At 39.5% G+C, this 26,129-nt stretch overlaps 1 protein-coding gene across 3 annotated transcripts in view; it reads left to right on the forward strand.

Moving 5' to 3' along the window:
- The window catches only part of PDHX (pyruvate dehydrogenase complex component X), a 66,897-nt gene that overhangs the window by 6,271 nt on the left and 34,497 nt on the right, over positions 1 to 26,129 (forward strand). Inside the window, exons 1-5 of one of the 3 annotated variants that reach the window (XM_086613142.1) lie at positions 2,763 to 2,855; positions 3,382 to 3,465; positions 9,708 to 9,808; positions 22,508 to 22,713; positions 25,236 to 25,334. In XM_086613142.1, coding sequence (XP_086469268.1) covers positions 3,405 to 3,465; positions 9,708 to 9,808; positions 22,508 to 22,713; positions 25,236 to 25,334 — 467 coding nt within the window. In that variant the 5' untranslated portion in view covers positions 2,763 to 2,855; positions 3,382 to 3,404. Of the gene's footprint in view, positions 1 to 2,762; positions 2,856 to 3,381; positions 3,466 to 9,707; positions 9,809 to 15,630; positions 15,753 to 22,507; positions 22,714 to 25,235; positions 25,335 to 26,129 lie in introns of those variants that run through there. The other 2 variants (XM_086613141.1, XM_086613140.1) reach the window with 2 other exon arrangements.

Consider the following 26,129-nt stretch of genomic DNA (forward strand, 5'->3'; position numbering starts at 1 on the left):
TGGCTCAAGTCTTGGGGCTGCCAGTCAATAACGAAAAATTATCCATGATGGAAATAGGGGAAAGGCCAAATGTATTCCCTGTGGAATTGACCCTCCCGGGTTCTAACCAGCCCAATCAATACCTGGGCTGGTCATGGAAAGTCGTACGAGACATACAAAAAGCGGTAGCACAGTATGGGCCAAACTCCCCAGCAGTAACACAATTATTACGATTACTAAACTTGGAAATATTGGTGCCGTATGACTTTCAACATCTAGCTCAGATTATGTTCCAGCCGGTACAACGCTCCATTTTTATGAGCACATGGAGGCAGTTGGCTGACCGTCAGGCACTACAAAATATACAGTTACCCCAAGGTGACCCATGTTATGCCGTAGGTGCAGATGTCCTGATGGGAACGGGTCAGGTATTTAGTAATCCGGCGGTACAGGCCCAATGGCATCCCCAAATTCTTGGGCAGATCAAACAAATAGGAATGCAGGCCCTCATGCGGACCACAGAAATGGCGAAACCCCAAGCGAAGTATTCCACAATTAAACAAGGAATCAAGGAGCCTTTCTTACAATTTGTAGAAAGATTGCAAGGGGCTATAGAAAAACAAGTTTATGACGGCAATCTACGGGCCCTGTTGACAAAACAACTCGCAAGGGATAACGCCAACGCTGACTGCCGAAGAGCTATTGAAGTACTCCCAGGGGACCCCTCCCTAGAGGAGATGGTCATTGCATGTGCTAAGGTCGGGTCCGTGGAACATGAAATGACCGCGCTAGCCACCACCTTGATGGCCTCAGATAATAAGAAACTGAAGTGTTATAAGTGCGGGAGAATAGGTCATCTCGCAAAAAACTGCAAATCCAATGGCCGGCCGAGGAGCAGCAGAAAGAGAAAGTATGCACAGATGTCTTATACTCCAGGCAAGCCCTTTGCGGGAACACTGCAACAACCGCAAACTAATCCGGAAAAGACCCCTGAAGGAATGTTGCGGCAGCCGCAGGTTAAGCAGCCAGAACAACCAGGGTGGATGTATCCAACCTCATCAGAACAGTGGATATATCCACCACCGACGTGGTATGACAGGAAAACATAAGAACGACTCCCCCACGGTTTTGTTCCAAGGCACCTGACAAATGGCAATGAAAAATGGAACTGGAACATTAGAAAGCCCTAAATGCTATTAGGTATTTTTTCAAAAAAGAAAGGGGGAATTGTTGGGGGAGTTCCTGGCTACTACAATAGAAAGCACCTGTGCCTCGTTAGGACAGGTGCTGTGAGTCACGTTGGTCAGCCGGAAACCACGTGACTCATGGATGAATAAAGGTGGGGCACTCCCAAGAGGGAGTGGGGCATTTCCCTCCTGGAGTTTGGAGTGATAGGAGCCCCTGGAGAGCAGCATCTTGAAGCTCTCTGTTGGAAGCCTTTAGTTGTGACAAGGACCTTTGGAGTGAGTGTGACAAAGCCTTCTGATATACGAGGAAGATCACAACAACCTTCTGGGTTGTGATCCCCGAAGATTGAGACACCAGTAGTCCGCAACAGATGTCTGTTGCTCTTTCCCTATCCATCAATGCTGTAACCTCATCATAGAAGGCCACCAAGTTAGTCAGGCAGGATTTGCCCTTAGTGAAGCCATGCTGACTGTCACCAATCACCTCCTTGTTTTCTGTGTGCATTAGCATAGTCGCCAGGAGGATCTGCTCCATGATCTTGCCAGGCACAGAGGTGAGACTGACTGGCCTGTAGTTCCCTGAGTCTTCTGTTTTTCCTTTTTTAAAAATGGGGCCTATGTTTCCCCTTTTCCAGTCAGTGGGAACTTCACCAGATTGCCATGTCTTCTGAAATATGATGGATAGTGACTTAGCAACTACATCTGCCAATTCCCTCAGGACCCGCAGATGTACCTTATCTGGTCCCATGGACTTGTCCACCTTCAGGTTCTTTAGATGGTCTCGAACCTGATCTCCTACAGTGGGCGGTTCTACATTCTCACAGTCCCTGCCTTGTCAGAATACTACTTTGATACTCTGGATCAAATTACAAGAGATGCAGTGTGCTATGAAGCCAAGGAATGTGCTGAGTTGTGAGCCCTGTCCGCATAAGAATCCCACTTACATGGCGTGTAGCTTGCTGCTGCACATTGCCACTTCTCTCTGTGCATGGGTTTACTAAGCAGATTCAATCAGTTGGCAGACTGAAGCGATCTGCTAGCTGGCCGTGTCTAGTGTTGCAGGACCAGAGATTGTGGTGTTGTGTTGCCTAAATACATTGGACTTTTTATTTGGCTTACTAAAGGAAAGAAATGGCTAAGAATTTACCTAGTCTCTGTAAATAGACACTTAGCTGTGAGAAGGATCTCTGTAATGAGAAATCTTTCAAGCTTTTTAACAGAAACATGAGATCCAGTCACTGAAACTTGAAATTAGGCAATTTCAATCTGCAAAGTAGATGTAGAAAGGATAAATAAACATTGGAAAATTTTATTGTGAAACAGGTGGATCATCAGTATATGGAGTACTAGGATCAGGGAGGCTTTATTGGTTTAAAAGCTAAAAATTTAAAAATGGGATTACACGCTTTGCCTTGGTGTGCTCTTACTGTTGCACTAAGACAGAGGTCATGGTCAAGATATGAGTATCTCGCCTTTGGTTAAGAGTCAGAAAGGATTCTAACACTTGGCTAGGTATGTCTTGCACATTTACACCCCACAGTGTCTTCACACTTGCATACCCATGACTAGAACCCCGAGGATGGCTAAGTACTCTGAGACAGAAGAGAAGATACCTGCCTGCCTGGTTCTCTGGTCATACGTTCCTAATCATACTGCTGACATATTGCATAACTGGGAAGAAAAACTATCGTAAATACCACTGAGGAATTTGTGGGTGGAGTTATACTATCCTCTGTAGCACATTATGACTCATCAGCAGGGAACATATCAGTACCTCTCCCCCAATTTCTTGTGGTTGCAAATGTTTTGGCCTCTCTTGAGGACTGAGACAGATGTGCAGGTGATGTGTGTTTGTTATCTCCTCTGGGATTGCTTACATCAGACAAGTCTAATGTTCAGACTTCCTTTCCCGCCAAGCAAGTGGGAAATGAGAGGACAAGTCTTGGAGACTCATCTCGTTCACTTTTGTCCTGGAGTAAATGAGAGGCTGTGACACAGCATTGTAACCAAGGTTTTGCTTAAAGTGCCTTGTTTTCCATGGTGTTCTTGGGAGTGCATCCTTGTTTGTAAGCTTAAAAAATGAGCATCATAGTAAATCTTTTGCTCGACTCTGTCAGATTCATGCCCTTTTAGTTTCATTTCTGTTAAGCAGTTAACAGAAAATAATTATACTGAAGAAGTATTTAGTCTAGATAATCATATGCTTGTTTTACAGGTACGCCTGGTATTAAAGTTCTCATGCCTGCACTTTCTCCTACAATGGAAGAAGGAAACATTGTGAAATGGTTAAAAAAGGAAGGTAAGATAGCATTTTCTATGGACACATTTGTTGTAATTCATCAGCTCTATCACAGAATAGTTTGGATTGGAAGAGACCTTCAAAGGCCATCTAGTCCAACCCCCTGGCAGTAAGGAGGGACATCTTCAACTAGATCAAGCTTCTCAGAGCCCCGTCCAACCTGACCTTGAAAGTTTCCAGGGATGGGGCATCCACCACCTCTCTGGACAACTTGTTGCAGCGTTTCACCACCCTCGTAAAAAATTTCTCCTTATATCTAGTCTAAATCTACCCTCTTTTAGTTTAAAACCGTTACCCCTTGTCCTATCACTATAGGCCCTGCTAGAAAGTTTGTCCTCATCTTTCTTTTAAGCCCCTTTTAAATACTGAAAGGCTGCAATAAGGTCTCCCTGGAGCCTTCTCTTCATGCTGTGGTTTAACCTGACCAGCAACTAAACACGCAGCTGCTCACTCACTGTACCCCACGGCGGGGAATGGGAAGGAGAATTGAAGGGAAGGAGACTCGTGGGTTGAAATAGAAACAATTTAATAATTGAAATAAAATCAATAATAATTAAAAAGTAGAATAATATATACAGTCAAATGATGCACAGTGTAATTGCTCGCCACCTGGTGAGCAGTGCCCGTCCTGTCCCGTCAAGCGATCCCAAAACCACAATCCTGGGAGAGGGAGAGGCCTGAAAAAAGAGTGAGAGAAAAATAGAACTCTGAGAGTCCAATAGAGAGATCAAACTTCTGGGCAACTCTCATCTATATACTAAGCATGATATTGCACAGTATGGAATATTTCATTGGCCAATCTGGCCCTCAATCCTAAATCTAAGTTCAAATCATAAGCTAGAAGCCGTGGGTCCTTTGTTCTGGCTATGTACCCTCTGAGCCTGTTTTGTCCTGCGTGCTGGCAAAACACAGGAAGCTGAAAAGTCTGTGATGTCTCAGCACCAACTATAAACATCAGTGTGCTATCAATATTCTTCCCATTAAAAATCCCATACTAATCAAAACCACAGTGTTATTCCAGCTACTAAAAAGAAAACTAACTGTGTCCCAGCTGAAACCAAGACACTTCTCCAGGCTGAGCAACCCTAGCTCTCTTGGCATTTCCTCATAGGAGAGGTGTTACAGCCCTCTGATGTTTTTGTAGCCCTCTTCTCAATTGGTTGTAAGAGTAAGATCTTTCTTTCTGGTTGTACTTTAGTATTTTGAAGCAAAGTGTTTGGTATATGGCTCCTGTCTTCTTGAACAATCCTCACTTTACAGTTTTTGGTTCTTGAAACATTTTTCCTGTAGTTGTCTTCCAAAAGGTTGCATTCATCGTATTTTTGAAAAAATTTCCTTTAGCCTTTTCCAGGGTGTGAGTGTGTACATCGTTTTTTAACTCCCAGTGTTGTCGTGCTGATCAGTAACTTTGGAAGTTTGAGAACCTTCGGCTTTGGTCGAAGGTCTCTGTTTCATTATTCTGCTGTGTTACGAAATAACATGAGAGATACAGTATTTTTATAGTTGCTATTCAGGGCTTACTTTTATTAATATTTGAATTATAGTCTACAATTAAAACTGATAGAAAATTTAAATTACTTTTGTAACCCAAATTCCAAAGGGGGAAATCTTTCAAAAAAAGCCAACAACATAAACTAAACTACTCCTCCCAAAAAAGCCTCAACAACCTTGGTTATTTTAGATTCTCTGCACTCTGACAACTGAAAAGTAATGTACTTCTATTAAAATATGTTGGAGCAGCTAGATAAACAGTCTGTGTATGTTTTGTCTTCACATAGGTTGTATGTAAATGAAAAATGATCCGTAGAAGAATTGGCAGTCCCTGTTCTGTCAGGAGACCATTCTTCCCTCTCCTCCTACCCTTTCCCCTGTCCATTTACTGGATTTTGACTGTAGTTTTGGATTCCAGGTGGCAGTTGTCCGTTGCTATAGGATGCATTGCAGAGTTTTTGATAACTGTAAGGATATATCTTATTCTCAGACACAGATTTGTTAGAGATGAACTCATCTGGAGAACAGAAATCTCTTAGAGATTTCCTTTGACACAATTTTTGGGGTTAAATGTGTATTTTGACTATTCTGTCTAGATTAGCTGTTTCCTTTGACTTACCCAGCATCTAAGTGTTGATAGAGCCTCCATCGTTGTGTTACTGTGGAGTACTTGGCTTTTATACATTTTGAATACATTTTGAGAGGTAGCTGGAAGGTGACTTGTCGCTCCAGTAGCGGACAGGACCTTTTGCTTGTGAAATTTCTAGTAAGAATTTCTGCGGAATTTACTAGGAACAATATGGCAGTCTGTCTGTAAAAAGTAATTACACCAATGTTCTTGAAGTTTCAGTTAGATCAAGTCGAGATTATGTAGAGGAAAAGTCCTTTTTCTATTCATTAGTTGTCAATAACTGTACGACATTAAAAGCCAACAGTAGTCTGTTTTACAATAAGTATAGCATTCAGAATTGCAAGAGAAAGTAAGAGAGTTGAATTCAACGTGAATGAATCAGTTTTCCACATTAGAAGGTCTTAGGATGCAACACATATACACTGCTTTTTCTCAGTCTTTCCACTATGCTTCTGCACCAACACAAAAGGGAAAAAAAATCTCCATACCTGTTTTAATTGAATTATATCTTAATTGATGGTTGGACTTTGAGAGAAAACTGGTTTAGGATTTTTATTACTCTACTTTCTATTTAGAAACAAGACCAAAACTGAATGTAGATGTCATGGTTTGATGTGGGGGGGAGGTTCTGGTTGCAGGAGCTGGCCACCAGATTGGACTCCCATCCCCCTCGGGGTTTGAGCCAGTCGGCGCCTCTGCGAATTGCCCGATTTACGTTGGGACAAAGGAACCAGAAAGGTGTGCCTTTTGCCCAGGAATGAGGAGAGGGGAGGAGGGCGCTGCCCCCGCTCCCCGGCGCCTGGCCAGGCGGTGGCCCGCGCCGGTCCGGCGCCACCCGCTGAGGATGGCCATGGCGGAGCCGCTTGGGGAACTCAGGGAGCACCCTGCTCCTGGGGTGCCCACCGGGCCGAGTTGACCCAGAGAGGACAGAGATCTGAGAGATACGGCTACACCGATACCAGGTCAGTGAAGGTGGAACGGGACTGAGGTGTGCCGGAGCCGAGTTTCCCCTGCAACCGGTGGCGAGACAGCAAGCAGCCCCCTTGCAGCCATGGCGGTCTCGGTGGAGCAGAGATCCACTCGCAGCCCGTGGAGAACCCACGTGTGAGAAAAGATGCCTGGGCCTGAGTACGGTATGCATCTAGAGTCCGTGGGACGACCTCCGTTGGTGGGGAGGTGTTTTGTTCAGAGGAGATGCCTGAGCCTGAGGACAGTTGTGAAGCATGGGCACAGGTAGAGATGCATTTAGAGTCTGTGTGATGACCCACGCTGGAGCGAGTGGCAACACCTCCCTAAGAATCTGAGACTGTGGTAAAGCCTGCACCGGAGCAATCCGATGGGGAAGGATTGCATCCTGCAGGTAGGACTCACGCTGGAGAAGTCTGTGGATTTTTCCTTGTGAGTAGGGGATCCACTGGAGCACGGGAAAATGGTGTAAAGACTCCTTCTCCTTTAAGAAAGAAGCAGCAGTAAGAGCATGGAATGAACTGACCTGCACTCCCCCATTCCCTGTCCTCCTGCGCTGCTGCGGGGAGGAGGTAGAGCCGGGAAGAAAAGGAAGGGGGGGTGGAGAGGTGTTGTTTTAAGATCTGGCCTTGTTTTCTTTTTATCCTCTTAAGTAACTGGTTTTGTTTGTCTTTATTCTTTTAAATAACTGTTAATAAATTGTTTTTCTTTAAGAAAGCCGAGTCTGTTTTGACTGGGACCATGGTTGGTGGGTGCTCCCTCTGTTCTTGTCTCGACCCTCAGTCCTTTTATTATATTTTTCTCCTCTCCACTTTACTGGAGTGAGAGACTGGCTGTGTGGAGTTTAGTTGCTGGTTCGGCCTAAAACCATGACAATAGTATATTGTCTTATTTGGCACATGTGTGAACATAATTATCATGGATTTTTTTCCTCTGACAGTCTGAAAAATAAAAACCATAAACAGTAAAAAATGTCAAGATAAATTTTGAAGAAAAAATAAAAGTGATTTATTGCTTATATTCTTTTTGTCCTCAAAGGATACTCAAAACTATACGTAATCCTTCAGTGAGCTGGCAATCCAAATGTAGTGGCATTACTGAATATAAATGTTTGATAATCTCATATCCAAGAAAATAAATATTTTAAAGCAATTGACAGAAGAAAGCTGACAAATGCATGTGAAACGTTTTTCACACTGTATAATAAGTAGGGGTCAGTAAAATACTATTTTGATAATTTTTCTGCTCTTTGTGTAAATATCAAATGTTTTCATTTTATGCTTTCACAGGATGGACAGATGATTTCAGTGCTGCAGAAGGAAAAATGCCGAATTTAATTAACAGCTTTAATATTTCCTTCCTATTGTTAATGCAGTTTCATATTGATTCCTGGGGGTAGTAAAGTTGTTCTCATAAAAATAATACAAGCTTTTAGAAACACAGTTTGTATTATGTATTAATTTAATGTTGATGAAAGATGATTGACAGCCCAGGAGACTGAAATCCTCTTGTTATTGTGGACAGGAAACAGAATAAGCAATGTAACTGACGATTTCCTCCTGTGTGTAACTGCCACCTTCTGAGACGTCACCTCCAGGGGCCTCAGTCGCGGTGCCCAGCCAACTTTGGTTTGATTTGCAAAGAGTCCATCCAGGAATGCAGTTTGTATCTTGTGATCTGGATACTTGTCGGTCAGTAACTGAACAGAGAACGTAGGCCATTGAATGCCAGTTGGATGTGATTTCCTGGAGGGAAACTCAACTTCAGTACAGACCCTAATCACTCAGCCTAGATATAAGAACTTAATTGTTAAAAAAAAAAAAAAACCACAACAAAACAAAAAACCAAACCCCACACCCCACCCAAGATTTTCGAAGGGCATTGTATATAATCTTGCAGAGTTGCCTTTCAGGCATCTTGTGTTGCAAATACTGCTCTCGTTAGAGAGCGTAAGAGCAAAGATAGGCTCTGCAAAGGGGTTCTTTCCAATTCTGTCTACTGGAAAAGTGGATTTGTAATTGACATCAAAGGGCATCAATTAAGAGCTCTCACAAATGTTGAACTCTCTAATTAAAATAACTGATCCTTTCTATTGCCCTTGGATACTGGAACACACATGAGATTTTTGAATGCTGCTGTGAAATACTCTTCTTAAAATTGCTTGTAAGTACAACAGAGTGTGATATCAGGAATTAAATTAAATGCTTAGATAGATAATCATGTTGCAGCATTTCTGGTACTGGGGAAATATTAAAATTTTACTTAATATAAAAAGTTGTAGTCATGCGTTAGGCTTGTATGTATTGTCCCTACTTTTCAGTGCTCTGTGAGGAAAGTGTTATCATGTTTTGTTGGAGGTGAAAACTACCTCAAAGTTTTTCAATGTAATTTCAATTTTAATGTTGGCCTTCTAGTCAGTATTGGTCTGTTGAAAGAATCCAGATCAATAATATCTTTATCATGCATCAACAGGTATAGATGTTCTGCAAAAACAAAGGAAGATTATACTTCAGAATTAATCATAGATTTGTGTAACGTAGCGAAAGCAATTTCTAACACTCGTACATATTTTTATTTCATGAAGTATGTTTCTGAAATAGCTTTTTAAACTATATAGGAGATTGACGAAACAAGGTTGTATACATGACTTCCAGTGAGGTTAATGTTCCTGAGGTTTTTATTTTAATATCTTTGATACTGTACATACAAACTAGAGAACTATGACACTTTAAGATGTTTTTGCCTGTGACCATTGTCTTAAAAAATTACAGTTTTAAATACCTTCCTTTGACTTACAGTTAGTAATGAATATGGAAGGCTCAGGATTTTATTCATAGCAGTGTTACTGAGTGATGGTGTTGCGGAAATAAATTTTATTTTGTGTGTACGTCCTCTTGGAAAACCTACTGTAAACATCAGCATTTGGAATATGTTAATGTTCTGCTATAGTAGTTTGTGTCTCAGAATCTTAGTGTTTTTATTTGGAAATGAAAGATACTATATCATAAATAACAGTGGGAGATCAACTGGCTATAGAATATATTAAAGAATGTAAAATGAATGCGTTATATGGATAAATATCTGTCTTCCTTGGTTAAATAGATATGGAAGGAAGTTTAGGCTAAGTATTCTTAAGTTCTGTTCTGTTTTGCAGGTGAAACAGTGAATGCTGGAGATGCACTGTGTGAAATTGAAACAGACAAAGCAGTGGTTACCATGGAATCAAGTGATGATGGCATATTGGCTAAAATACTGGTAGGGATTCTGTCTTTCGGAGTAGGATGACATAGCTTATCTTCTGACTGTTTTTTAGCATATTGCCTCAAAAACTAGTTTGCTTTCGCTCACCTTTCAGAATAATGCACTTACTTACATTCCTAGTGAAAAGTAATTGCTCTATTTATTTCCGAGACGTACCAGACTACTGGGACATGACTCTAGATGTTTAGTGGGTTTTCAGTTAACCTGACGGAATTATGTTGTTTTGTATGTTTTGCACCTTACGAATCATATCCACGAAATACTGCAGTTCATGATGTGTCTTACTCTGAGTTATAGAAAACCACGTTACAATCAGTTAGTTTGAATATAGAATTTTGAATGATACTTTACCCAGGATGTGTGATCTCTTCTGCTGGCTGTTGAAGATGGAGCATTATAGAACATGAGCTGACCCAGAAGACAATCATTAGCATTATTAATTTCCTGTATTCTTAAAATTAGATTAATTAGGCTTAATGTAAAGATTGAGAACTGAGATGAATGTGGAGTTCTCTGAACATCATTTTGGAGTATTTCTGTGTATGTACATATATATCAGAGATAATGCTCAGTTCATTTGGGCTCCTTGTTTATGTTTTGCTTTAAATCCTGTTCTGTTCCAAGATGGAAGTAATAACAACTGGACTATAGAGATCAGGATGAAGGACTGACTTCTAGCCCTGCCCAGTCAAGTTCTGTATCTTTGCCTTTCTCCTCCTGCTCTTTTCTAACATTTTTGAAAAATATTTCTCCTTTCAAAATGACCTGATGTTAATTCTCATCAGAATTTAGAAGGGTGGGGCTGTAATTCTGAGGCCTTCTGTTGCTGCTTCTGTGTAAAATTAAATACTGCTTTTTCTGAAAGTTCATATTAGATCCTTAAAAATTGAGAGACTATCTTATCTTCAGAGAGGGAAATGAAAGTTGTTATTAATTGCATATAAAGACAAAGGAAAGTATTCCCTCCCTTTCAATATTTACCACTTTTTCTAAAATTTTCCCCAAATAATATCCAAATCTGTGGAGTTCCTGTATTTATCCTGTGAAGGCTTAAACTGTCAGCACTTCCAACAAGAACCCTGATAGCTTTTCTTCTTCCCTTTTAGAAATTGAGTAGATAAACGTGGATAATCTTAAACATGATTTTGCAATGAATTTGCGGGTTGGTTAAGATAAAAAAACTCGCTCAATTGCAATTGTAGAAAATCTAGTTGGGCTGTCAAATATGCAGCTAAATGGGGAAACAGGGTTCTGCGGTGTAATATTTCTCAGATTTGATGCATATACTGATATAAGAAAAGCTTCTTACCACTTACACATCATGCCTATGAGCTAGTGTCTCCAAGAAAAGTTAAGGAACGCTTTGTAGTATTCGAACCGTAGGATACTGAAGAAATCTACTTGAATCACTGGGCAGCTTCTTAGTTTTTTTTGGTGGTAGACATGTTAAAATAAATATTAGTACTGTTATTTTTTCTTAACTCGTAGAGTATTTGACAGACACTTTGTCTGTCTTGGTATGTACGCACTGTGTCAGGTTTGTTTGTTCCAGGACTATTAATTTTGATTAAACAAATCAAAAGATGCTTTCTGTTACAGGATCCTTTGTGTCTTGAAACATTGCTTAATCGTGTTTGCAGTGTTTGCCTTTCTCTGGCTCCTTACCCCTTGCGTACCACTCAGTTGTTTGGCCAACCAATTGCATCTGCAAAGTGCTGTTGAACCTGCTGTGAAATGGACACCATGCAGCAGGCTTTTCCTTGTGATTGGGTGCGAAGGGGCTGCACGACTATGCAGCTGTGTTGTGCCACTCTTCTACCACCATACTTTTAGGGCTTTTGTCTTAGTTGGGCTTTTAAATACTGTTGTAGTTTCAATTGTAAGTTTTAATACTTCAACTTGTACATCAGTTTCAACTCCTACATTCAAGATGGAAAGAATGTGCTATTAATATTCATATGAAAAGTCTGGTTTTAAATGATTTGCCTCTGTATTTTGTCGGTAACAGAAAGGACTAAATTTTGTTTCTGCAGGGCAAGATTCAGTTGCCTTTGATGATATGCCTGATGCCCTTTCAGTTCTTTACCTCGTTCCTTATATGTTTCTTATACCATAAAAAAACCCAACCATCAATGAAGGGACACAAAAAATGATGAAGCAGGAAGGTCCTAGAGAGGAAACTACATTTCTCTGTACAATCTTGATACAGCTTCATATAAAATGGAGGAAATAGAAGTGAGCGTGTTATTAAAGACTGAAGGATACATATACAGAAATTGTGCTGATTGAATGTTTGACTTTTCAGCAATACAATAATGATCTTTTGCTGTTCTATCGTGTGGAAGTCATTAATAAAGCTGTAATATACTTTTTGTCACAAACCACATTTTCGTAGAATCATAGAATGGTTTGGGTTGGAAGGGACCTCCAAGATCATCTAGTTCCAACCCCCCTGCCATGGGCAGGGACACCCTCCACTACACCAGGTTGCTCAAAGCCTGATCCAGCCTGGCCTTGAACACTTCCAGGGATGGGGCATCCACAGTTTTCCAAATTTTTATGGTGCTTACAGGTTAGTCTATACCTCATTTGGAAGAAAAGACGCGTGTAAATTGTAGTCCGTTTCCTTACTGTCACAAGACTCCATCCTTGTGTTTGCTTGGGAGGACTAAAATCTTGCTTCATTTCTTACGCATTTCTATCCCAAACTCCTCACTTTTTGAAGTTTTTAGAACAGTCTAATTTCCATGCTGGTGGAGTATTGCAGCTGTTTTCTCTCTTCCTCCACAATAATTGAACAATAGGGTGATGGGGAAGAACTTTGAATAAAATAAATTAAAAATTAGGAGAAATTGTTTTGCCATATGTGTAATAGATTATGAAACCCTTTGTCAAAATGTTTAGGTCAAATTGGTATGTTGGGAGAGAAGGAAGTGGAAAAAATGTAGAGATTGAGAAGTAAAATGTAACAAGATGAGTGGAATGAACTTGAAAAGGAAAGTTCTTTGCTGAGCAGTGCTTCTGGTTTAGAGTGGAGATGCTGCAGTTACAGAATTCTCCACTAGGAGAACAGATCAAAGACCCCAGTGAAAAGCTGTGTTGAACATAATCCTTTTTGTGATAGAAAGAAGGGGGGAGGGAACACACAACACCCCAAAACAGAACAAAAAAACCCCATAAACCTTTACTGCATTAACAGTAAGACCTGACTGAGAGATTGTGTCTTCAATTTGAAACTTTGATTGAGAAAAGTAATTTTTATGGAGCTGTAGATAAAATCGAATTTACTATATAGACTTTCATTACCTGAATGCTCATTAACATGAGCTGGGGAGACACTTCTTCATTATCTTCTCTTCACTGAGATCCTTTATGTTCTAGGAGAGAAATATTTTTACCATTTTAAACTGGTAATATGAAGGGTAGTACTCTTAAAATGGTTATTTTTGGTTTTCATGATCTGTTTAAAGGGTTATTAGCTCAAAATCTGCATGCCAGTTTTGTTAGTGTTTTCTTAAAACAGTTTTTCAGAACCTGTTGATAATTGGAAAATATGTTTCAAAATTAGATGTGAGATTCCTTTTAAGCTTTAGAATCTTTTCCCTTCCTAACATAGAGGGGGTCAAATATCAGATTGGAAGTATTTTGTAGACTGCAATGATCTGAAATACAGGGTGAAATGAAGTTAAAAGTATTTCTAGTTTTAGTATGCAAAGGTGTGTAAGCACAAAGCAATTATTTTTTGAAGCTTAAATTAAGATCTGAACTAATCCATACCTCTTCTAAAATAAAAGTTGTTCTCTATCCATTTTAGCTTCATGTGATCATATCTTTTGATCAATAACTAACTATAAGAAGTCTGAAACTTTTCTGAATACTCAGTACTCTGAATCCCTTTTGTGGAGATTATATCCGCTATTTCAGTCACGCTTCTGAGGATGAATGCTTATCTAACAACTCCTTGGAGCTGTTGGACTTTATCTAGAAGATGCAAATGTTTTTGTAGTTCCACGCTAAACAAAGTGTATCAGATGCTGTCCTGCAAATGTTGCTTTATATAAATGCACTTTTAAATAAGGAAACTATTTGAAGCTTAATGGCATTCAGTCAAAGATTCTTAACATATCTTCCCAAGGTGTTCTCTTTTGCAACTTTGAAAAAGCCTGGATTCTTCAACTTCCAAAGAACTGTTTTCAAAATCCTCTTTTGTTCTGTTATAATCCTTCAAGCTCTCTCTAACAATTTGTCTTGGAAGTATGGTGCTCTAAACTGGATTAAATGTTCTGTCTAACGCCTCACGAGGACTTTATAGAGTGAAATACTACTCAAGTATTTAATGGAACATTTCCCAAATGAAATATGCTATGCTTCTCTCACCTTTCCATTTTTTCAGCAGTGTCTATATTGACTGATGTTTAGCTAGTAATCCTGAACCTGTTTCTGCTTAACTAAACCAGTGTTATTCTACTAACAGTCCTACAATCATTAAGAAGATTGTACTCTGAAAGAAAATGCTGTCGAATGCAAACTTTTCTAGTAAATGTTATGTAGTTTGGTCAGGGAGATCTCATCTAGGGAATATCCTCACAAGAGGTGTAGATTGCATAATTATGTATAGGTATACTGGTATTAGTTGCAGTCTAACTACTTAGGGCAAACTAGTTCCTGGAGCCATCAACGTGCGAGAGAAAATTCTACCCTATGCACAGTGAGAAACGTTTCTGCTGCTGTTAAAAAAGCTATTTGGGTTGATACAACCCAAAACCCCTCAGTACAGCTGCATTTTCTTACAACAGCATGTATTTCCGTAGTTATCCTTTGCAGAAGAAGGGAGAGTAGTTTCCTGTGAGGCAGCACTTAAGAATTATGGTCTGTTTAGTATCTTCCTTTTTTGATTAAGCTAAGGGAAGAGGTGGGGGGCTGGGTGAGGAGGAGAGCTGGTGTAAGATGGGACTCAGCTACAAGTGAAGTCTATCAGGGCTTACAAGAAATTGTCATTAGTGTTTAATTTCTACAGAATAATTTGCATTTTAAACACTAGTCTATATAAACAAGGGTTTTGTGAGTATTTTCCTCCTTTTAATTTACATTGCCAAATAGCAGTTTTTCCCAGACGTTCAATTTTTTTGTTGCACCTTGAAACTTCTGAGTTTTTGTGTTCAACTGTGGAGCAACACATCTAATAAGTTTCAAAGAATATATGCTGCTATCCCAGGACAAAATCTCACATCCAGCATATTTTTAGATGTGTTTTTAGTCTCCATATAGTTATTTTAATAATTGCTGGGTGAGTAGTGCTTTCACTATTTTAATTCTCTCCTCTTGAATTTTAAATTTTTCTGAAAATTATTTTGCATCTAGTAACCTCGACAAAAACCTGTGCAACTTCTTCATTTTGTTTTTAATATGAAGTACCTATTCTGCATTTACAAATACTGCTCTGTTAGATTACGTGAAGAAGAGATACGGGGATTGTCTCTGTCAAAAGTATTAAAGAATGATTCCCGGAGAGACATGAAGAATAGCAAACTCAATGTTGATTTTTCAATTTTCTTCAATAGTAATTCATGATTACTACAAGTAGCATAAGTATGTCAGAAACTGTGTTTTTCCTGTTTTCTGTCTTGTATTCCAAATTCCAAAATTTGTTTGTATTGCTTTTGTGACACAATTTTTTTCTAGATCAAAACTAAGCTCTCCAGCAACTATGTGATAACAATATCATGGAGCAGTGACACTCGGCCTTAGCCAAGATAACTGCGTCATCCAGTAACAATCATACACCAAGAGAAGGAGATGCCCGGAGGTGGAAAATAACTATAATGTCTTTCAGATTAAGGGAAGAGAGGTAGCTTTATTGGTGTGACATGAGCAGACTGTTATGCAAACCCAGTCTTTAATATATTCTTTTAATCCCCCTTTTTGGAATCTGGAAAAGGTGAGATTTAAGTATTAGAGTACAGAATAGATACACAAATAGGCTTTTATTCCAGTCTCCTAAAAAGTACAGAAGAAACGATGTTTTGGACACAAGTAATAGGGGAGCAATAAGATCAGAAATTTTTTGATTGTTTTTCATTCCTAGCTCAAGTATGATCCTTATTAGTATTTCTGCAGTGTCCTGTGGATATTTCTGCACTTTATTGGGTGTTCAGTAGATGTTTGCGTAAGGTTTATAACATTAAGCTGTCTCAGGTTTGTGGATGGGGAGATGATTTCTTTTTGAAAAGACTGTTCTTCCAAAGACTCTTTAAAAATTCCAGTTCTGATGTAATTGATGGAAAATGAAACGTTTCATGCATCTGACTGAAGTTTACTCACTTCCTAAAAGAAGTGAGGCAACAAATCTTTTGTTCTTTGATGCCAGCTACAATTCTGCAACATCTTGACTGTCTTCAGTGTGGAAAACTGAGTCAAATAAGCACACTATCTGCCTAACACCTTGTTTTTCACCTTTAAAGATAGAAGATTCATTAGATTAAATAATTCAACTTTTGTAACTCTTCTTGGTTTTTTCTTGACTGCATAATGTAAGTTTGTATGGCTTAAGAAAGAGCAGACCAACAATAAAGCAGATACTTGTGCGTATATCCCTTTTCTGTCTGAAGAGGTCTTTTAGTGATCTCATCTGATTCAGTGTAAAATGCAGTGAAAGATTAGATGACTAAATGAAAATATTATAATTAATTAATTTTAGAATGATGATTATTCTTTCAGTAGAGTTGCTTCTTAAATGAACGTTGACTTTTTTCCCTAAAATACTTACTAGTTCAATTTGGACCAAAACTAGATGATGAATGATTAAGAACTGGATTTAATATCTATTGCCATTTTCTCCTTCATGACCTAAATGAGAATTGCTATGAATTGAAACTGTATAAAACTATATGTATAAAACTTCCACTGCACAATAAGCCAGCATAAGTTCCATCCAGCTTTCCTCCCAGTGTGAGAAACAAACATTTGGTTTGATATACGTGTGTTAGTGACTAAAGCACTGTGCTGCAGTGCAACAGCTCCGAGGGAACTTTATTCCTATGTATACTTAATCCCCTCCGTTTTTTTCTCCCTGTCGTGCCTCACCTGTGCTTCATTGGTTTGTCAGCAAAGTTAGTATCTTTTTGACTCTTCTTGGCTGTGCGTACACACAGTAATAGTAGTATTGTGAAGGTATTTTTTCAGCTCTTTCTACATCCAAGAATCTAGGGTTCATTGAGATTTATGCAAAGGAGTTTTCTGGTATTGTGAATTATGAAAATGTAGAAGTGAATCAAAAATCCAGGAGATGAAAAGTTAAGCAAAATAATAACAATTTTTCTTTGTCTATTCTAGTTCTGAGCTGCAAAGACTGTATGTTTAAAAACATGTTTCTAAAAACAATACATCTGTACACTTTTTAGAAGTATAAACTCTGCAGTCATGTGGGCTTGAAACTTATATTGGAAAATAAGCAATACTGGTGTTTTGCATAACTCTCTTGGAGCAGTGAATATGAGAAAAACCACAATTGACTTGCTCTTAAGAGTGAGAGTTTGACAGCATTGATGGCTTTAAGTGCTCATATAACGCTGAGTTATAAACAGAGTATAACTGGTGTGTTAGGTTTCTGAAGGCTCCATCCCTATTGGATTTCTACGTGAGTTATCATAGCACCATTAAAGCACTCTGAGACCAAAATTGTGGCAAGGACTTGACACCACAGGCATGTCTCAGTGCTTCTTGGTCTACTCAGTTACAATATGTAGAGCGCTTATAAAAATGTGTTCTCTGTTGTGTATGCAAGCCTTTGTAAATGCTAAAAAATTTGGTTTATTCTTATTTTGGGGAGAAAAAAAGTTAACTGCTGCACATTAGTATGTTATGGAGAGTATTTTGAACTTGGAGGACATATCCATTTTGCATCATCATTGGTATGGATCAAACATCTGAGTATTGTACTGATAAACATAGTTTTTCTAAATACTTTGTTTAGTGCAAAGTATGATAATGCTCTAAAATTATGAGAGTGAATAACTTCAGTATTTTGTGTGTGTGTATAGCTTTATTTTCTCCTATTTTTCCTAGTTTTTGTGTTTCAGTGACTAGGTTAAGCAGGTGGTGTTTGTGCACGCTTTAAGCTGCTGGTTTATTTCATTGTGAGTGGTAGTAACATTGCAATTTTACATAGTTTTACAAATCTGTTCATCAATGGGCCTTTCTGTGATAGAATCTTTCAGCCTTAAACAAATCAGTTCAGGACTTTTGGTTGGCATTCTATCATCCTCAAGTGCTTTAAAGTCATCTCAATAAAAATAAAATCTGATCAAGTGTCCTGATTTTGACAGGGAGAGAGTTAGTTCTTCTTTTTAGCAGCTAGAAGAGGTGTGTGTTTTGATTTTATTCTGGGATTCATCATGAGAAGAATGTTGATAGTGCACTAATGTTTATAGTTGGCAATGAGACCTCAAGGACTTTTCGGCTGCTGTGTTCTTGCCAGTGTGCAGGAGCACAACAGGATAGGGGCGCAGGCATAGCTGGGACAAAGGGTCCACAGCTCGCCTTATCATTTGAACTTAGACTTAGGATTGAGGGCCAAGCTGGCCAATAAAGTATTCCATATCATGCAATGTCATGCCCAGTATATAGATGAGGGTTGACTGGAAAGAAGGACTTTTGGTCTTAGAATCATAAAATGGTTAAGGTTGGAAGGGACCTCAAAGATCATCTAGTTCCAACCTGGCCTTGAACACTTCCAGGGATAGGGCAGCCACAACTTCTCTGGGCAACTTGTTCCAGTGTTTCACTACCCTCAATGTAAAAAATTTCTTCCTTATATCTAATCGAAATCTCCCCTCTTTCAGTTTAAAGCCATTGCCTCTTGTTTTATCACTATATACCCTTGTAAGAAGTCTCTCTCCAGCTTTCTTATGGGCACCCTTTAAATACTGGAAGAGTGCTATAACATCACCCTGGAGCTTTCTCTTCTCCAGGCTGAACAACCCCAACTCTCTCAGCCTGTCTTCATAGCAGAGGTGCTCCAGCCCTTGGACCATGATTGTGGCCCTCCTTTGGACTCACTCCAACAGCTCCGTGTCCTTCTTGTGTTCGGGTCTCCAAAGCTGAACACAGTATTCCAGGTGGGGTCTCACGAGAGCAGAGTAGAGGGGCAGAATCACCTCCCTCGACCTGCTGGCCACACTTCCTTTGATGCAGCCCAGGATAAAGTTGGCTTTCTGGGCTGCCAGCACACACTGCCGGCTCCTGTTGAGCTTCTCATCCACCAGCACTCCCAAGTCCTTTTCCTCCGTGCTGCTCTCAACCTATTCTGTGCCCAGCCTGTACTTGTGCTTGGCATTACTGCAACCCGTTTTCAGAACCCTGCACTTGGCTTTGTTGAACTTTGTGAGGTTCTCACAGGCCCACCTCTCCAGCCTGTAAAGGTGCCTGTGGATGGCAACCATTGCCTTCAGTTTGTCAACCACACCACACAACTTGATGTCATCTGCAAACTTGCTGAGGGTGCACTTGATCCCACTGTCCGTGTCGCCAACAAAGATGTTAAATAGCACTGGCCCCAGTATTGACCTCTGAGGAACACCACTTGTCACTGGCCTCCACTTGGTCATTGAACCGTTGACCACAACTCTTTGAGTGCAACCATCCAGCTAATTCCTTATCCACCGAGTGGTCCATCCGTCAAATTCATGTCTCTCCAGTTTAGAGACAAGGATGTTGTGTGGGACAGTGTCAAATGCTTTGGAGAAGTCCAGGTAGATGATGTCACTTGCTCTTCCCTTATCCACCTGTGCTATAACCTCATCATAGAAGGTCACCGAATTAGTCAGGCAGGATTTGCCCTTAGTGAAGCCATGTTGGCTGTCACGAATCACCTCCTTATTTTCCATGTAACTTAGCATAGTTTCCAGGAGGATCTGCTCCATGATCTTGCTGGGCACAGAGGTGAGACTGACTGGCCTGTAGTTTCGCAGGTCTTCTTTTTTTCCCTTTTTAAAGATGGGGTCTGTTTCCACTTTTCCAGTTGGTGGGAACTTCACCAGACTGCCATGACTTCTGAAATATGATGGATAATGGTTTAGCAACTTCATCTGCCAGTTCCCTCCAGATCCGTGGATGCACCGCATCAGGTCCCATGGACTTGTGCACCTTCAGGTTCCTCAGATGGGCTCAAACCTGATCTTCTCCTACAGTGGGTGGTTCTTCATTCTCCCAGTCCCTGCCTTTGCCTTCTGTGACTTGGGCTGTGCAGCTGGAGCTCCTGCCAGTGAAGACTGAGGCAAAAAAGTCATGGAGTACCTCAGCCTTTTCCATATCCTGGTGAACCAGGTCTCTCATTTCCTTCCAGAGAGGAACTCGTTTTCCCTAGTTCTCCTTTCATCACTGACATACCTATAGAAGTTATTATTGTTGCCCTTGATCCCCCTTGTCAGATTTAATTCTATCAGGGCTTTAGCTTTCCTAACCTGATCCCTGGTTGCTCGGACAATTTCTCTATGTTCCTCCTAGGCTACCTGTCCTTGCTTCCACCCTGTGTAGGCTTCCCGTTTTTTGCTTGAGTTTGTCCCAGAGCTCCTTGTTCATCCATGTGGGCCTCTTGGTGTTTTCGCCCAACTTCCTCTTTGTTGGGATGCACTGCTCCTGGACTTGGAGGAGATGATATTATCCAGCTTTCTTGCGCCCCTCTTCCTTCTAGAGTTTCATCTCATCATACTCTACCAAGCAGATCCCTGAGGAGGTCAAAGCCTACTCTCCTGAAATCCAGGGTAGTGAGCTTGCTGAGCGCGCTCCTCGCCTCCTTAGAACTTCTTCTGAGGACTCTTGGTCTCTCGGTGTGCTGTCTCTCTCTCACTCTCTTTTTGGGCCTCTTGCTCATCTGGAATTGTTTGGACAATCTGTTTTGGGATCGTTTGCTGGGATGAGACAGGTGTTGGTCACTGGGTTGTGAGGAATTACACTGTGCATCGCTGTTTTTTATATATTATGGTCTTTATATATACATATATATATTAAAATATTATTGTTATTATTAAATCTTTCTTATCTCAATCCACGAGTCTCCTTCCTTTCCCCTTTAATTCTCTTCCCCATTCCTCGGGAGCTGGGGAGGGGGATCAAGCGGCTGTGTGGTGTTTAGTTGCTGGCCAGGTGAAACCATGACAGCTCTTTGAAAAGAGATATGGAAAGAAGAACTAACTGTTCCAGCTGAAACCAGGACGTCAAGTCTTGACAGACTCTTCAGACTTTCTTCTCTCAAATGAAGCTTTTCAGAATATCAATGGAGAAGAATGCAACAAGAGATCAAAACAAGAAATGTAGAACTAAGTCTTAAAATACTCTCTTTTTTCATGTAATAAATACTCTCTAGTTTTGTGTGATAAATACTCTTAAAGAAGTATTACACTGTAATTTTCCTGCTGTTCATGGGGGAAAAAAAGAAGTGAACTGACTTTTCACGTAAACGTGAAATGTTTTGTCAGAACATACTGAAAACAAATTGCCTTTGCTTTTCCTTCTTAAGTCTAGTTTTGGTCCTTCTAGCCAGGGAGCTGGGTAATCCTGTGAAATCTGATCCATTCTGTCAGTGTAGTGAACAGTGTGCAGACAACAATCTTGTCTGAATGAAAATGTTATAGTATTTGCATCTGCCTAGTACAATCTTTACAACATTCTGTTTTATTTATTGTTGTTTAAGTGCCTAGAAAATGCCATTAAGGTAATAAGAACAGTGTCATACCTTATACTATGTATATTTTTATTTTGTGTGTCTGTCTTTGGGCTTTTCAAATGATAGTGATTTGCATTTTCTTGGGTAAAATGTCAGCATTGCGGATATATACTAGCTCCATTTGAGGCAAATGTATGTGCAATATGGCTTTGTGGTGGAAACATAATGTCCGTTTCCATTGTGGCACTGGAGCAGGTTGCCCAGAGAAGTTGTAGATGCCCCGTCCCTGGAAGTGTTCAAGGCCAGGTTGGATCAGGCTTTGAGCAACGTGGTGTAGTGGAGGGTGTCCCTGCCCATGGCAGGGGGTTTGGAACTAGATGATCTTTGAGGTCCCTTTCAACCCATACCATTCTATGATTCTTTTTGGGCTGATACAGTCTAAGTTGTCTTGGTGGACAGACTTGTTATTTCACACCTGTTATGTTAAAATATACAGACTAGGTGGAAGTTAGTTGAAAGTGAATGTTATCTTTCTCAAAAAGAAGTAATGGGACACTGTTTTTGTTCTGGGGTTTTGGTCTCTTTTTATTCCCTTAGCTTCTGAAATTACAAGTTGGTATTCAAAAAGTAACACTACAGAGTAGATACCTCAAAGTACATTTGTTCAATGTGTCCAGCGAAGTTTTCACACTCAATTCACAAAGATTAGTCATCCACATTTCTTTTCAGTAGCTCATGTAACTTTTATTCTTGGATATATTCAGTAGTCTGTAACTTGCTTGCTTTAATATCCGAGCGCTAACTTTAGATGTGTGGAATTTTGGACCATCCTCACATTATAATAGCAACTGTGATTAATTTCAGTCATGAATCATCTTACTAATAGTAGGAATAAAAATGGGATATGTTTTCTGGATGAAGTGTCATTAATATGCCTGAAATTTTCACATCTACCGTTTTTAGTAGATGTGAAGACATCTAGTCTAGACAGTGCAATATGTAACTTAATGTTCTCGTTACCTTAAATTTAGGTGGAAGAAGGAACCAAAAACGTACGCTTGGGCTCACTAATTGGTCTGCTGGTAGAGGAAGGACAGGACTGGAAGCAAGTTGAAATACCAGCTGATGGTAGTGATCCATCTTCTCTGGCTCCACCAGCAGCAGTGCTTACCTCAGCTCCTGCAGGTCCTTCAGTTTCAGCCCCTCCTAAACTGGAACATCAACCTGGAAAATTGCAGTAAGTTTCTATGTTCATTATGAAATGGAACTCTTTTAGATCAGTAGAGCTGAACCAAGAAGAATCTTGTGTCTCTTTTTACCTAGTATCAAGGTGTTAGTTTGAGTGTTTCAGTATGTGTGAGGTTGTCTGCCCAGAATATTTCTTTGCTTGTAAGCCAAGTAAGTTGATTCGAATAATACAGTTTTATTAGAACACCTTCTGTGGATGTGCTTTTATTCTGACATACAATTGCTTTATGAAGGATTCTAAGCTTAGATTAGGAAGAAGTTGTCTTTATATATGGACACTAATGGACACTATATGGACACTAATGGACACTATATATATGGACACTAATGCTTATGCATCAGATGATCAGTTTACCTATAACTTGTTTCTTTACCTGTATAGAAACTTGTTTCTTTACCTATATATAACTTGTTTTCTTTACCTATAACTTGTTTTCTGTTTCTTTTTTAGGAGAAAAATAAATGCCACACTCCAAAACCCTTCCAAGCTCTTGCGCTTTTAATATTAGAAAAAAATTCTTCGTATTTTTTAAAAACTCAGAACTATGGGTTTGTGTGCTTTGTTAGTTTTGTTTTGTTTTGATCTGTTAGGATACTCTAAACATTGCAAACATCTTAGTTAATTTACTAAATTAACTCCAAAGTGTTAGTCAGGTAACAGTAATCTATAAATCACTGGTTTGTGTCGCAGGATGTACCTTATTTGGAGGTATCACTCCTTGTTTGGAGTGAATTCTGAAAACACAAAAGCTGTAGAATTACAGCCTGTTAAAGAGAAGAATATGAAACTAATTTTGGTAGCATGTGCTACACAAGCTTGTTTTGATTGTTTTTTGTGTGTGCGTGTGTGTTTTTGTTTTTGTTTTTTTTTCTAGTTTCTGTTTGTTGTTTGTTTTTTATCTCCAAATCTCATTACCTTTTCTATCTGGTTTGCTATGTCTACTTTTGCTGTCAGCATTTAGACTCTTCTCATGCAAGTGGAAGACAACTAATTGAGATCATTGCCTAAATGTTACCTGTAGTAGGAGGGTGGTCCAAGGAAAGGATCCTTGAAAGGATCAAGTCTTGCATTTTAGTACCAAAGCACATCAGAAGTACATCTGTTTCACTGCAACTGTTAGAGATGTATAAGCATCTTTGGAATCAAATGATCATTTATGATATGGGTTTTTTTTGCAAGGGCTTATGGACGGTTCTTAAAACTCAATGTGGTGGAAACACAGTCTCCTTTAGGAAATAATGAATTGGAGATTTTGTGGAAAGACTTGAAACCAAGTATTTATTCTTTTATGAAAATGTTACTGCTTTTCTATCTAAGAATTCTGATATGTCTTCTCTACGGGTGTTGTTTTGGTGGTTTTTTTTCTCCTCATTTCAGAAAGCAAGTCATGCTAAGGTGTACCAAGTGGTCTGTAGCTATGTACTGTGCTTTGTAGTTGATCACTGTTTGTGTTTCGTGGGAGAAATGTTACTATTGAGTATACCCCATCTAGGTCAAGATGGCAGGTACAGGTTTACTAGTATTACAGTGTATCTTAGGTGTATGCTGATTAAAATGTTGAAGTGTGAGAGGGCTCAATACATAGTCTTCTAAAGCAGATACTGAATTAGACAGCTACATCTGTATGGCTTTTGCTTTCTGAAAAAATAGTCATTTCATTAAATCAATCCTATAAAATAAAATTGAAGCTAGGACAAAGGTAGTGTTATAATTAGAGTTAAGCTGCAGCTTTCCAGTACTTAAAGGAGGCCTACAGGAAAGCTGGGGAGGGTCTTTTTACAAGGGCATGTAGTGATAGGACAAGGGGCAATGAATTCAAACTGAAAGAGGACAGATTTAGATTAGATATAAGGAAGACATTTTTCACTCTGAGGGTGGTGAGGCACTGGAACAGGTTGCCCAGAGAACTTGTAGATGCCCCATCCCTGGAAGTGTTCAAGGCCAGGTTGGATGAGGTTTTGGGCAGCCTGGTGTAGTGGAGGGTTTCCCTGCCCATGACAGGGGGTTGGAACTAGATGATCTTTGAGTCCCTTCCAACCCTAACCGTTCTATAATTCTATAATGGTGCAATTACAGCTACCCAAACAAATAATGGAGAGGAGCAACCCTCTTGTCTGAGTTTCAAAAACTTTTTTTTTTAATGTTACTGTAACAATCTGGTCTTAAAAAAAAATGTATTTGGTTCTTTATTGATGATCCTTTTCCAGAGGAATCCTCAAGTATATTGCATTAATCCTGTTAGAGGAAAGTTTGGAAATGAGTTTTCCACTCTTTATTGTGATCTCTTTAAGGTCATTATTGTGTTTTTAAATTCAACCTTTCATTAAAGCTTGTTGAAAGGGCAGAGTCTGATTTCAGTGTTAGGATCGCAGACCTTATGCAGAACTGTTTTCTTCCCCAGCTGTTGCTTCTGAATAGACTATATATCATGTAGTTTCTCTTGATATACGTTAAACAAGATAAGTTAAACTTATTGTTTAAACAGTTTGTTTTTTTCCTCATTTCTTCAGGGTTCGCTTAAGTCCTGCAGCTCGCAACATTCTGGAGACGCATGGACTAGATTCAAGCAATATTACACCTTCTGGGCCTCGAGGAATCTTCACGAAAGAGTATGTAGATATTTCAGTAAAGCTACAACCTCATATTCCTTTATTTCTTCCTTTGAACCTAGAGCAATCTTCATGAACTTGAAAAGGCCATTTATTTAAAAAGCCAGCTTTTTATTCCATTTCTTTCTATGGAGAAATGGCTTAGCTAAATTTTGAAAAACCTTTTGAGACAATATGGAGAATAGGTTAGGAAATATTGTCGGAAGACTTTAATTAAAAAAAAAAAAGACACTTTTAGTTTTTATATGCCATCTGGTGCTGCTGACACATTTCCTGTAGCTCAGCCTAATGGTGGCTATAAACTCTTAGGCACCACTGTTAGCTACCATTGTGGATCTCAAGAATTTTGCTACTCAGAAGTGTATTCAGAGCCAAAATAAAATACCAGCAGCCTGTTTTCTTCATCTGCTTTTCTTTGGGGAGTTCAGATCTTTTGCTTTTTTCACTGAAGTTCAGTTACGAAGTCTGTCAGGATTTAATTTGTTCTGGTTTTTATTAGTCTGGGGAGAGCAATGAAGTGTAATGGTAAGAAATCCAGAGTTCTGATTTTCTCCCATCTTTGTTTTTTTCCCATCTTTGATTTAAAGAACGTTTGTTTACAAACCTGTGGTTTGTTATGATCAGGCTTCTAGTAGTTTACTATACTTTTTAAGTATTCTGATGTAATGATTGGTACTCAAGCCTTGGAGTGAGGAACTTGTGTGTAAGAACGTGTTGTGGTAGATCCAGAGCCCTTAGCCTTAAAATGGTTGTCGTGGTTTTTGGACTGAGGGTCGAGACAAGAACCGAGCGGGA

This window comes from Tauraco erythrolophus, chromosome 6, assembly GCF_009769465.1.
Source record: "Tauraco erythrolophus isolate bTauEry1 chromosome 6, bTauEry1.pri, whole genome shotgun sequence".
In the NCBI taxonomy this organism is placed as follows: Eukaryota; Metazoa; Chordata; class Aves; order Musophagiformes; family Musophagidae; genus Tauraco; species Tauraco erythrolophus.